This window comes from Macrotis lagotis, chromosome 8 (assembly GCF_037893015.1).
Source record: "Macrotis lagotis isolate mMagLag1 chromosome 8, bilby.v1.9.chrom.fasta, whole genome shotgun sequence".
Taxonomy (NCBI): Eukaryota; Metazoa; Chordata; class Mammalia; order Peramelemorphia; family Peramelidae; genus Macrotis; species Macrotis lagotis.
The window spans coordinates 183,921,649-183,935,037 of NC_133665.1; the positions used below are offsets into that span (position 1 = coordinate 183,921,649).

The 13,389-nt window shown below is 47.9% G+C and overlaps 1 protein-coding gene across 6 annotated transcripts in view; it reads left to right on the forward strand.

Moving 5' to 3' along the window:
- Positions 1-13,389, forward strand: part of ARHGEF3 (Rho guanine nucleotide exchange factor 3) — a 281,901-nt gene that overhangs the window by 205,982 nt on the left and 62,530 nt on the right. For 2 of the 6 annotated variants that reach the window (XM_074199135.1, XM_074199136.1), the window contains exon 1: positions 4,208-4,318. The exons of the other annotated variants lie outside the window; for them this stretch is intronic. In XM_074199135.1, the coding sequence (XP_074055236.1) occupies positions 4,223-4,318 (96 nt within the window). In that variant the 5' untranslated portion in view covers positions 4,208-4,222. Of the gene's footprint in view, positions 1-4,207; positions 4,319-13,389 lie in introns of those variants that run through there. 6 annotated transcript variants of the gene reach the window in all.

Genomic DNA, 13,389 nt, shown 5'->3' on the forward strand with positions numbered 1-13,389 from the left:
TAATAAATTGTGTATTGAATTTAAATTGAATCTGGGCATTTTTTCCATTCTACCTCAGTGACCCATTGGGTTGGTCATAGCCTTGATTTTTGCTTCTCTCATAATTCTGCTGCTCCCTGTGTCTTCATTCTCTTCCCCTCATTGTGACCCTGCACCCCTCCTTGGCTCTCCCTCCTTTCGCAGGCCTTTAGCTTTCCTCTGTCCAAGCTCTCTTCCCTTCCCTTGGTGAGCCAGACCATCTCCACAAGAGCCTTCATTCTCCATTCCATCCTTCCTTCTTCTCCCCCCAACTCTAATCTTACCAAACCCTAGCAGGAGTGAATTATTCCCACCATCTCCCCCTTCCTCTTCAGGGTTCTTTGCTGAGGATCCAGAGGAAGTCTCCAGACCCATGGGCCTAGCCTGATTTGGACCATCAAACTCATCTGAGCCTTCAATGTAATTAGGCAGCCTTCTCTGCCTACCTAAGGATTCTCAGTCCAGTTCACCCCAGAACCTGAGCTATCTCATATCCCCAAGCCTTCCAAGCCAGGCCCTGCCTGCTCAGTAGAGAACTTTGCTTCATAATTCACCAAAAGACATGAGACCATGAAGCAAGCTCTCCCTGTTCTTCCCACCTTCCCATCTAAGGGCCTTCTCATGTCATCATCCCCTATCTTCTTCTTCACTCAAAATCTCCTTACCAAGATCAAGTCCCTCCATGGTCCCTTGAAGCCACTCCTTTCTTCTACAGTAGATTGTCCCTACTGACATCCCTGCTCTTTCTCTGATATTCAGTCTCTCCTTCCATGTTCCTTAAAGGCAGTCAGTCCCTTGCTCACCTCTCACTTTGCCCATCACTCTGGGAGGCTGGAGTGGACTACCAATGCTAAAGGAGCAAGCAAAAATGCTATGTCCCCAATGCCAAGTTCAAGAGATCAGTTTGCCTGGAATTAGAGCTTGTGAGGCGGGGTGAGTAAATAAGCTCAGAGAGCTAGATTCCAAATGGCTTTCACCACCAAACAGAGGCATTCCTGTTTATATTTGAGGCAGTAGGGAGCCCCTGAACTTTCTTGAGCAGGGGAGTAACACTATCAAACCTATACTAAAGTCTTTTTAATTAAAAAAAAAAAACTAAATCAGTGTCTTTGACATCTTTTTTCCAAATTAGTGAGTAGAACTAATAGGGAAATGATTTTAAAATGAGCATAACATGAACTGATTGCTTTCTGTTGTTCTGTTCTTTAGTCTATTAGTGAGCTCCAGTTTCAACTTTGTGGGGACCACAATTTCTTTCTTAGAATTCCCTCTTCAAGCTTCCAGGTCTGAAGCTTCAGAATCAACAGGTAGTTTGGTCATTCTGCAGCAACTTGCCCAAGTGACATTAGAAATGAGGACTGGGGAGGCTAGGTGGTGCAGTGGATAGAGTACTGGCCCTGGAGTCAGGAGTACCTGAGTTCAAATCCAGCCTCAGACACTTAATAATTACCTAGCTGTGTGGCCTTGGGCAAGCCACTTAACCCCATTTGCCTTACAAAAAAAAAAACCTAAAAAAAAAAGAAATGAGGACTTGCTTTATTCCATCCATTGACATGGATTTGGAATAATAATGATAACTGACATTTATATAACATTTTATGATTTGTGATCCTCTTACATGTGTTCTCTTTTGCTGTATTCTTTATTATAAACATTAAGGAATAAGGGGGTACGAAAAGATCCTGTCAAATATGCCATTTGAATTGAACTTTAAAGGGAGAATTGGGGGTCCCAAGAGTCATAGAGAGAGAACATTCAGGTGGGGGGAAGGGAAGCACAGCATATGCAAAACAGGGAGAGAAGTAGGTCCAGTTTGATGGGACCTAGAGTGAATGAAGGGGAATAGTCCATAAGCTTCCTGGGAAGATAGGTTGGAGCCAGAGAAGGTGAGACTTTAAATGGCAAGTAGAAGAGTTTCCTAGAGGCAACAGAGTCACCAAGTTCCTTGAGCAGAGGAGTGACATGGTCAGACCTGTACTATAGTTGGGAGGACTGGCGAGGCTGGAGGAAAGGATGCCCTTAGAAGAGATTCTTCTTTTTGGCTTTTTCTTGTCTTTCCGGCGCTTAGCACGGTGCCTAATATAGAAATGCTTGTTAACTGTTGACCAATTGACTCTAGTGATTCTTGGCGTGATCTCTTTGTTTTCAAAAGGTGAGGAGAGCGAGTGGAAAGACAAGATCTAGCTTCCTTTTGAAGGATGATTTTAACTAGGTGACCACCAAGATCCCTTCTAATTAAATATCTGGAATTTAAATGTCTCTTCTCCCTGGGTGACCCTAGGCAAGTTACTTACCCTCTCTAGGACTCCACCTTTCTGTGAAATGGGAATAATAGTAGCTCTTGTGTTGGTTAGACTCATTTGAGCAAAGACTTTGGAGTGTACCCCATGGATCTGAGCTGTCATTGCTGAGTTTGCCCCTGGCAGGGAGGGAGGCAGGTGCTTCTCTCTGATCCCAGGTGCTAAGTGTGTTTCTCTCCTGAAATCAAGGGCTAAGACCAAGTACCTGTGAGAGCTCACCCATCCAATCCTGCTCCGCCACAATATCTCCATAGAGACAGTAGGAGGAAAGGCAGACAGAGATGGAGGGAGGGAAAGAAAAGGAGAGCAGAGAGAGAGCGAAAGAGAAACAAGGAGACAGAGACAGAGAGGACACTGGGTTGGTGAGGTGCAAAAACAATCATCATCTTAATCATTACTGTTAAAATCAGGTGGTGAAGTGGATAGAGTACCAGGCCTAGAACCAGGACCTGAGTTCAAATCTGCCTAGCTGGGTTCTTGGGCAAGTCACTTAACCCCATTGCCTTGAAAACCAAAACAGCAACAACAATAGGAAGAAGAAGAAGAAGAAGAATACCCTTATACCCTTTTTTGAAGTTTCAGAAAAGCCCCTCGTCTGTTCTGGTCAAGGAACTTTCTTGCTGGCAGTTCCCTCTTCCCCCTCCCCCAGCCCTAGTGCTAGAAGGGATCTCCGAGATCTCCCAGACTATCTAGTCCAGTCGTCTCTTATTTTACAGCTGAGGAAACTGAGGCCCAGAGGGATTCAGTGACCTAGGTCCACATCAGCGACAGGATCTGATGAAACCTCGGGGGTTCTCTGCCCTGAGCCCAGCAGCAAGGGCATTCACCTCTTCCCCATTATCCAGCTCGGGTTACTGTGGGTTTTCCGCCCCCTTGAGAGATGAGATTTTGTGTTGGAAGGGCCTAGGATTAGATTTGAGCCATTGGGATAATCGGGTCATGTTGCGGAGGAGAAAACCGAGGGGCGGAGATGAGGGGAGACTTGCCCGCAGTTGTGCAGTAAGGGGGGGCACGTCTGCCCTAAGGCTCCCGATGGGGAAACCAAGGCTCCGAAGGGTCAATTGGCGGGCCTGCAGGCGGCAGCGCCTGGCCTTGTGGGATGTCCAGGGAACCTCCCGGCTAGGAAGCTCCTCCTAATCCAAGGAGCTACGCCGAGCTGTCCTTGGGAGCTGGGGTGCCAGGGCACCCGTGAAGGCCTGGTCCGGGCCTGGCTCACACTTTTAGCCTGCCCATGATGCCTTGCCCACTGCCAAACACGGCGCCCCGGGGGCTTGGGTGGGGGAGCGGGGTCTCCGGCCTCGCTTTCTCCTTCGGCCTCCCCGGCCCCAGGGGCGGATGGGGGTCAGGGGAAGGGGCTGGCCCAAGGCCAGCGGCCCCTCCTGGGGCCGGACTCCCGCCCTCCTGCTCCGGGCACCACAGGCGGAGCTCGGGGGGCGTCTTGGGTCAAGTTGAGCCCGTGCCCAGCCCCGGGGCTCCCGCATGGCTGGCACGTGGCGGCCCCGGCCCCGGCCCCGGCCCCGGCCCGGCCCCGGCCCCGGCCCCGGCCCCGGCCCCGGCCCGCTCCGTACAGCCCGAGGCGGGCTCAGGGCGGGGGGCCGAGGTGCCCCCTGTGGTGCCCCCGGGCGGCGGCGGCGGCGGCGTCTGCAGAAGGAGCCCCCTCCCCGCCCTCCCGCACCCCAGCCGCCCCGCGGGGCGCAGCGCCGCCGGATGGGGGGGCCGAGGGGCGGCTCCCGGGCCGGGCCCCGCCCGCCCCGGCCCGCCCCGGCCCGCCCCGGCCCGCCCCGAGCCGCGCGGCGCTCCGCAGACACGGCCGAGGCGGCGGCAGAGGCGGCCCCGGGGCCACGGTGGAGCGGAGCCGCGGCCTGGCCTGGGCCTGCGGCGCGCGGCCCCCCGAGGCGGCCGCCATGGTGGCCAAGGACTACCCCTGCTACCTCGCGGCCAAGAGGGCCACCTGCGCCCCGGAGCCGCGGCCCCCCAGCTGCCCGGCCAGGGACCCCGAGGTACGGCCTCCCTCTGCTCCGCCCTCGCCCCTTCCCTCGCGATCGCGCCCGCCGCGCCCGCTCTGCCCGCCCGCCCCTCTGCCCCTCTGCCCGTCTGCCCGTCTGCCCCTCTGCCCCTCTGCCCGTCTGCCCTTCTGCCTCTGGCCCGCTGTCTCTCTCTGTCTTCTCTCTCTGTCTCCTGCCCGTCTGCCTCTGCCTCTGGCCCGCTGTCTCCCGCTCTCTCTCCTTCTGTCTCTTTCTCTGTGATTCAATGTCTTTCTCTCCCTCTCTCTGTCTCTGTCTCTCGCTCTCTCTCCCTCTGTCTGTCTGTCTGTCTGTTTTTCTCCATGTCTGATTCAATGTGTCTCTCTCTCTCTTGTCTCTCTCTCTCTGTCTCTCTCTCTCTCTCCCCCTCCCTCTCTCTGTCTGTCTGTCTCTCTCTGTCTCTGTTTCTCCCTCTCTCTCTCTGTCTGTCTGTCTCTCTGTCTCTCTCTCTGCCTGTCTCTCTCTCTGTCTCTCTCTCTCTCTGTCTGTCTCTCCCTCTGTCTGTCTGTCTGTCTCTGTCTCTCTCTCTGCCTGTCTCTCTCTCTGTGTCTCTCTCTGTCTGTCTCTCCCTCTGTCTGTCTGTCTGTCTCTCCCCCTCCCTCTCTCTCTCTGTCTGTCTGTCTCTCTCTCTCTTTCTCTCCTCTCTCTGTCTGTCTGTCTGTCTCTCTCTGTCTCTCCCTCTCTGTCTGTCTGTCTGTCTCTCTCTCTCCCCCTCCCTCTCTCTCTCTGTCTCTCCCTCTCTCTCTGTCTGTCTCTCTCCCCCTCCCTCTCTCTCTCTGTCTGTCTGTCTGTCTCTCTCTGTCTCTCCCTGTCTGTCTGTCTGTCTGTCTCTCTCTCTCCCCCTCCCTCTCTCTGTCTGTCTGTCTCTCTCTCTCTGTCTCTCCCTCTCTCTCTCTGTCTGTCTGTCTCTCTCTCTCTCCCCCTCCCTCTCTCTCTCTGTCTGTCTGTCTCTCTTTGTCTCTCTCTCTCTCTCTCTCTCTCTCTCTCTCTCTCTCTCTCCTTGGAGGCCCCCCCCCCCAGCCCTTGCGGGCCGCCCAGCCCGGGAGCGCCCTCTCTTCTTGTCTCACCCCAAGCAGATGTCAGGGTGGGGGGAGGGCGGGCTGCCCAGCTCACCCCCTCCTGGATTTCCCTCGGCTGGGTCTGGGGGGGGGGTGTCTGCAGAGCCTCCCGGGGGGCCTGTTTGGGAGCCCCGGGACAACAAAGAGGGGCGGCGCCCCCCCCCCCCCCCGGCAGGTGCAGCTGATTCCTTCGGACCTGCGCTGCCCAGTTGTCTGGGAAGGAGGATCCGGACAGACTGCGGGAGAAGGGAGGGAGCGAGGGAGCAGCTCGTGGGGGCTGGGGGGTCCGTGGGACTATCTCTTACTCTCCAGGGCTGCCCTGCGGGCTCCTTCCTCCTGGGAAAGCCCAAAGGAGAGGGAGAAGGGAGGGGGGCTTCTGCCCCCTGCCAGGCCTGGCAGCGGCCGGAGCGGGCTCTTCATGCTCTGCTGCCAGCAAGCCCGGCTCGTGGCTGCTGCACAGTGCAGGCCCCTTTGTGGCTGGGCCGCTGTTTCCTGATCTTAGATCAGTGGTCAACACACATCCCGGAAGCGTGGCCACCCCACCAGCGTTTCCTAAGCTAGGCTGAGCACCTGAGGCTCCAGAGACAAAAGGGGGCACGGGGTTTGCCCACCTGCTCGGCTGGGTCCTCTCCCCAGAGCTCACACTCCCAACTGCTGGTGGGTGGCATCTCACTAAATGATGTCTATTCCTCAGGGCCCCATCAAAGATTCATCCCCACCAGCAGCCCAGCTTGAACCCTTCCATGTAGAAAAGCCCCCCCCCCCCCAGTTTAATCAGTTTTATATTACTTGGAGAAGAAAACCACTTTGTTCCTTTCCCTTTTTTTGCCAGTTTAACCTTAGATTCCCCCCCCCCCCAAGTATGCAAGTTTTAATTCTGCTGGAAATCCCTGATTGGTGTATTCCTAATGGAGGGGGGGCTCAAAATTAATGAACCCTCTCACCCCAAGCAAAAGGGGGCCCTCTGAGAGCAGAAGAAGGTAGAGGGCAGAAATCCCTGCCCCTCCCTTAGAGGTGTTTTGCAAGTTTGGTTCCCCTTCTTCATTATTTATTACCCCAAGGCTCAGAGAAAGGGAGCTCCTTCAGTTCTAAGGAAAAACAAACACCCAGGCTAGGCATGTAAATGAAACGGAAGAAAAGGAGATCTCTGAACCTAAAAATGGGCACCCGGCCCAGGGGCTTCATTGTTGGGGGGGGGGGTCCTCAAATAAGGGAACTCTACTGTTTTAGGGCAGGCTTAGGGCAGAAATGGTATTTGAACCCAAGCTGCTTTGCTGCCTCTGAAGCTCGTTTGTAACCACCGAACCTGGTTTCAGAAAAACCTGAGTTTAAATCCTCCTCAGACTATGGTGTTAGCTTTGTGGCCCTGAGTAAGTCACTTACCCTCTCTCTGTAGAATGGAAATAGCAGCACTCTCCTTCCAGGGTTGTTTTGATCATAAAATGAGAGAATAATTGGACAGCACTTTGCAAACCTTTCAGATCCATATAATTGCTGGTTGTTATTAATGATGATCATAATACTGATTTTCCCCCTTGCTCCCGGGACCCAGAATATAATGCTCCCCTATTTTGTGTTATTGGAGAAAGAGGAATCCAGAGAATTTCTTAACGAGACTGGTAGGCTTTCATTCTTTTCAACCCAATATTAGAAATCTGAGTTTTCAGCCTTATTGCTTTAGGCTCTATCCCTTAGCGCCCTAGCCCGGAGCTGGCTTTGTGCTTTGACAGATGGAGGCAACTCTGGGCAAAGAACCTTAAGTGACTTTGCAGTCGTGTTTTCTAGCTTTCAGTCTATCAGAACAATAGAGGGTATCCTCAAAAGGGTTAGTCTGGCACCAAGACTTCTGGGACGTCCTGTCCAACAATTCACTTTTAATTTACCCTGAGCAGGTAGCCAAATAGCAATGCACTTTTCTGCCACCAGGTGTCCTCGGTTTGGAAAACTAATTCAAAATATTCAGTTACTCAAATTCAAAATAAATTCATTTGAAAATCCAACATCATTACTGGATCTATCTTTCAAAAAGGATAATTTTTAAAACAAAATTAGGCCTTGGGCATTCATTTTTAGGCAAGGAAAATATCAGTTTGGGGTTGTTTTTCCTCAGTATCTCATATGATTTATCACTTTCCTCACTGAAATGACAAACCATAACATGGAGGGGGGACCCTAAGACAACCAAACATTTCCTTGGTTTTAAGTACCAGGATTCTGCTTGCTAAGTCTCTGCTGGTGGTTCTTTCTAAGCCCTTGATGTTGGTTGGCCATCATTTTCCCTTGAGCCTCCGTTTCTGACCTTTCTTTCCTTCTAGAGCACAGACACAGGTCACTCAGTGTCTGCTTCCATGCTTTGGCCTTATAGCCAGAGCCAGTTAGTGTGTTGGACTGAGAGAGAGTTGCCTGTGAAGAAATCTTGATTTTTGGTGGTGTTGTTACAGATGACCACATAGTTGACCCCTGTTTCTTCTGACAAACCACGCCTGAAAATATAAGCATCATTTGCCTCAGAGTGCAGGATCCTAGAAGTGGGTTTCCAGTTGCTGGTTTTTTAGCTGTCTTTTTCATTGTATCAGTGTGGGTGTGCCATTTTATTTAGTTGTTTCCAGGGAAAAAAATGGGTTTATGTTTTAAATGGTTAAAGCCGAGCTATGTCATTGAAAAAAAAATCCCTCTAAGAATACTATTTCCAGAACCTTTTATTTCCTTTAAAATGGTTATGAGTTAGACAGAGGATCATTTTCTCAGAAAGAAAATTGGATGATAAGAAGCCCTGGGTTCAAATTCCTATTCTCCTTCCCCAGGGTGACTTTAGTTAGAAGAATTGCTTAATGTCTCTGACCCTCATTTTCTTCTCTGTAAAATGAGGGAGCTCCCTTTCTGCTCTCATGTATCCTCCTATAAACCTGTTTGCTGTTGATGAATAAATAGACGGAAAGACTCTATTCACAGAGACCAGCATGGACTTCTCAGGATGAGTTTTGTTGCAGCATAGTCTTATTTTCTTAAAAACAAAACAAAACAGGATTGCTGCTCTTGGGTATAGATCAGAAGGGTACAAGACACCTGTGCTATATTTGATAAAGTAACTCTTTAGAGTGCTCTTCTGGAAAAATGTGGTCTCCATAATCATACAATTGGATAGATTCACAACTGGTCAGACTCCAAGAGTGGACATTAATGGATTGATTTTAACTTGAAAAGAAGTCTCCAATGGAGGTCCACAGAGATCTGTGCTTGGTCCTATGCCGTTTGAGATTTTTATTGATGATTAGAATAGAATTATCAGTGGTTCAGAAGGTCAACTTTACAAATGCAATATGAGGAAGACATTTGTCCATCTGAGAAAGATCTGAGGGTCTAAGTGGATGACAAGGTCCATATGAATCAACAATGTGCTTTGGCACATTGTGAAAACACAGACTAGCTAAGGTCAGAGTCTCACTATAATCTGCCCTGATCAGAACACTCATGGAATTCTGTGTTCCATTCTGAGACTCCAATTTAGGAAGGCCATTGATAAGTTCTGGAGTATCTAAAAGCGGCCAGCCCGAATATTGAAGGGCCTTGATTGATTCAATCAGTGTGTATTTACGAATTCATTTACTTAACTATTTACTAATCAATATGTATTCCCTGCTAGATTCCAGAAAAAGAGCTCTGAATGTATATATCAAAGCCAGATATCCCCTAATTTTGAGAAGTTTACATAGTACTTGGGTATAATAGGGGTCTAAGGTTAGAAGAGACTTTAAGAGACCATTGAGTCCAGCCCTCTTAATTTACAGATGAAAAAACTGAGTCCCAGAAAAAGGAAGCAATATGAATTGGGGCCAGAAGAGAAGATGCACAACTAGGCTGTGGGAATCCATCTGGCCTCATAAAGGTGGCTAGGGTTTCCAAGAGATGAGGAAAAACATTCCAGACATAGGGTAAAAGCCTTTTTAAAGACACAGAGATAGGAAATGGAGTGTCTATCCTTTATGGGAAAAGATCAGGTTTGTGAGAGGAGGAACAGGTGACTAAATTGAATGTATTTAGGAAAGAGAAGAGATGACTTGGAACCAGTCAATGGCCGTGTTCAAGTATTTGCAAAATAGCCATGGAGAAAAGAGAGTAAACTAATTAAGAAACTAAGGTAGAATGGCATTGGGAAGAGCGTCCTGGCTTGTTAGACCTCCTAGGAAGGAGAGCCTGCCCTCTCCCAAGACATGGAGTTCAAGGTGCATTGGGCTACCTTGAGAAGTGTTGGCTTTGCCTTCAAGGGTGAATGAGGGTGCTTTGCATTCCAACCTCTGTGATTCTCTGGAAGCCATTGGGGTCTAATCATTTAGTCTAAGATAAGGAAAAACTTGGGTAGGTTTTCTGTTCTGCGCCACAGTGACATTTTCAGAAGGATAGCATCTTATCCTAAGATTAGCCTAGCAGCTTGTGGGACCTTAGAGAGCCTAGAAGCCAAAACTCCTTGGTTTTGCAGATGAAGCAAGTCAAAGGACTTGGCCAAAGTAATTCCAAACCAGGGAGAATGGCTTCCAATGGCTACTGTCCTCAGCCTAGAAATCACTTTGTACAACTCTTGTATTTAATCTTGTCTGTAGACTGAATTTGCTTCATCTTTGTCTTCATTTACCTGGAGCCTAGCTGTACCTGGCCCATGGGTAGATATAAATACATTTGGATAAACTTCTTCCGTGGCCTGCCATAACCTCCAGGTCGATAACTAACTCTAAGAAAGAAGAGAAACCCATGTAATGAATAATGTCAACAGGCTATAAAAACATTAACACATGGTTGTACAATAATTAGCACCATAAAACATACATTTAAAAAACTCGTTTCACTTTACCTTTGTATGTTAGATAGTCAATCCACCTAACACTGTGCTAGTTAAGAGAGGACATCTCATAAGGAGCTTGAAGGAAGACTTTTCTATACCCAGGTTAAGGGTCCTGGACTGATCAACTTATGTTTTGTGTCCATCACACCCATCTTTGCAGAAGATCTCCATGTAGGTGACTCGTTTTCAATTGTCAAAAGCCTGTATTGTGTCCAAATGATAACATGTGTTTATACAAGTTGCAGGGAAAGATTTCTTTGGATACCTTCAGATTCCTAAGGTAAACCTTGGTTATTGTGTTGAGTCAAAGGGCTCATTTAGACTGGGGCATTCCTGGGGGAAGCCACGTGGAGAGAGATGCATTCTCTGGGGATTTGGATATTAGCCAAAGGATTCTGGGGGACTCGTATTTATCGCTTCTTCTAAATTCTGGAGTCGAGCCCTTCTGCAAAATCCAGCGTGGTGAGTGGCCCATTACTGTTTCTCCAAGTGAAATAAATAGTCGCTACAAGGTTCAGAAGACCTCCCCTCCAGTTGGTATTTTTGCAGTCTGTATCTCTTCTCCAAGGATTATTTGCCTGCAAAACTTGGAATGGTGCCACTGTTTTTATAACAACTGAATGAAAATAAATTGTTGGTCAGGTCCTGCTTTTACCAAGCTCCCAGCTCACTAATGGTCATTAATGCTGTGTGTGTGTGTGTGTGTGTGTGTGTGTGTGTGTGTGTGTATGTGTCTATCAGTGGGGAGGAGAAGCTAACCTATGACAGCAAATGAAATGTCTCCAACTGGCTAGAATTTGGCCCAGGCAGTATTTAAGGATTTGCACTGTCAGAGGCCCTGGGTTATTAGCTTTATAAGGCTGACAATGAAGGGGACCTCCTAAACTTAAGGTTTGTGGAAGATTATGCTTCTTCCAAAATCTGAAAAACAGTCCTGGGAGTGGACCTAGAGTTAGGATTATTGTGTCCAACTGCAAGTAGATTTGCACCAGATAGAACAATCAATCAAGAAACATTTATTAAACTCCTGCTGTATGGCAGACATCTGCTGAACATTGGGAGTATAAATATGGGCTTAAAAGGAAGTTGGTTTCAGAATCTGGGACTTTTTTACTTGCTTCCATAAGAGAGTGACATCCATATCTCTGTGTCTGAGCTCTTTGTCCTGGCCCTTTTTCAGTATTGGTTCTGATTAGGAATTCTTAGACCTGGAAACATCATTAGATGGTGGGTTACAAGGATCTCAGGCCATGAAGCCAGTTCAAATCTAATCTCAGATACTTGATCCTTAGTAGCTGTGTGATCTTGGGCAAGTCACTTAACCCATTGCCCCACAAAAACAAAACAAAACACCAAAAAAAAAAAAGCATCAGGGGCGACTAGGTGGCATAGTGGATAAAGCACCAGCGCCGGAGTCAGGAGTACCTGGGTTCAAATCTGGTCTCAGACATTTAATTACCTAGCTGTGTGGCCTTGGGCAAGCTACTTAACCCCATTTGCCTTGCAAAAAAAAAATGTATCTCCAGGACCATATTTCAGTGAACAGAGCCCACCCAAGTGCAGTAGGATGATAGTGACCCATTAGGGCAATCCACTCTCCATCTAAGAGGCCAGCCACTGTGTTATGGTTTAACCCATGGTTAAAGTAAGATTTTAACTGGAAAAAACAGATGAAAATACAATGAAATTCCTAATAAGATTTTCCCTTAGCTCAAAGACTTTAAAAATTGCGATAGTTGATTTTCCCACCTGAGCCATAGACCAGCCTGGTTTCTTGGACCTGTGAACATGTACTGTTTTCAAAAAGAAGGGAGAAATATGGATTTCCTAAAGGTCCAGCAGAGGAGGGTAGAGGTGGGGGTGGGGGTGGAGAGGGGAAGTAGAGAGACAGAGACAGAGAGAGGTGAAGCAGATTCCAAGAGAGAGGAAAGTCTAATCATCCCTGGTGAATTAAATGAAAGCATGGACCTATCTCAGAGTTTGAAAAAAATCAAGGAAGGATCCTAATAGCTGGCCTCCCAATATTTCACCTGAAATTCCATTTTATAACCTGAACAGTCCCAGAGAGGAAAGACAAAGAACAAAACAAGAGGCAGAAGTCAGCCCAGCCCAGAGGAAAGGTCTCGAGCCCTCGATTGCTGAGATAGTTTGCTTAAGTGATCCAACTTCCCTGATCTGGTTGGGGAACTTGGCTCATCACCACCCTTCTCCAAAGTAGGCTTATCATAAATTAGAACCTTAACTGGACTAACTGCCTGCCTGTGATCTTAGGAAGGCTGCCAGGGCACAGAGGTCCCAAACAGGAGGGAAGGATGGAGGTGCTCAAGGCGGTCTGGCCAGGGTGAGCCCTTCCCCAGGTTTCACATTAACCTGAAACTTGGTAAACATTCTGCAGAATCAGCTGAGCTTGATCCAATGTGGGGAAGATAAAGAGCATTAAAAGTTGATCTTTTATTAAGTGAGAGCCCGTGGTGTAGTGGAAGCAATGTTGTATGTAAAGGCCAAAGATCTAGGTTCACATGCCAGCTTTGTCCCTTACTATCTAGGTGACCTTGGTCAAGTCATTTCACCTCTGTTTCTTCAACTGTAAATGGGAATTATTTACCTCCCAGGGTTGCTGTGAGAATCAAATATGATCTTTGTAAAGTGCTTATCTAGAGGTTGGCACATCTTAAATACTTTCTAAATATGAGTTATTATTATTAGCTTCAATTAATCTCATCATTTCTCTTTTCTAATGAACTGAGCAGAATTATAGAATATATTATTAGTGAGTTCATTGTGCTATGTTCTAAACCATGATTTAAAAACAACAAAGCAAAGCAAGAAGGAATATCCAAAACCTTGAATTTGACCGGAAACGACATTGTAAATTATCTTCTGGATCTAACAATTAGAGATCTTATTTATGTTGTGTTTTGGGGTTTGAAGATAGATGCCTTATTTATAATATCTCACTTGTTCCTCAAAATTACCTATTATTAACCTCATTTTACAGATGAAGAAATTGATACTTAAGGAGGCTAAAACTGAATTGCTAGGAGATATCTCCAGTGGAATTTGAACCCAAGGCTTCATCTCATCAGATCCAGGCCTTCAAACTAGACTTATTTCAGTTACTGTGTGACCTTGGGCAAGTCACTTATTGCCTT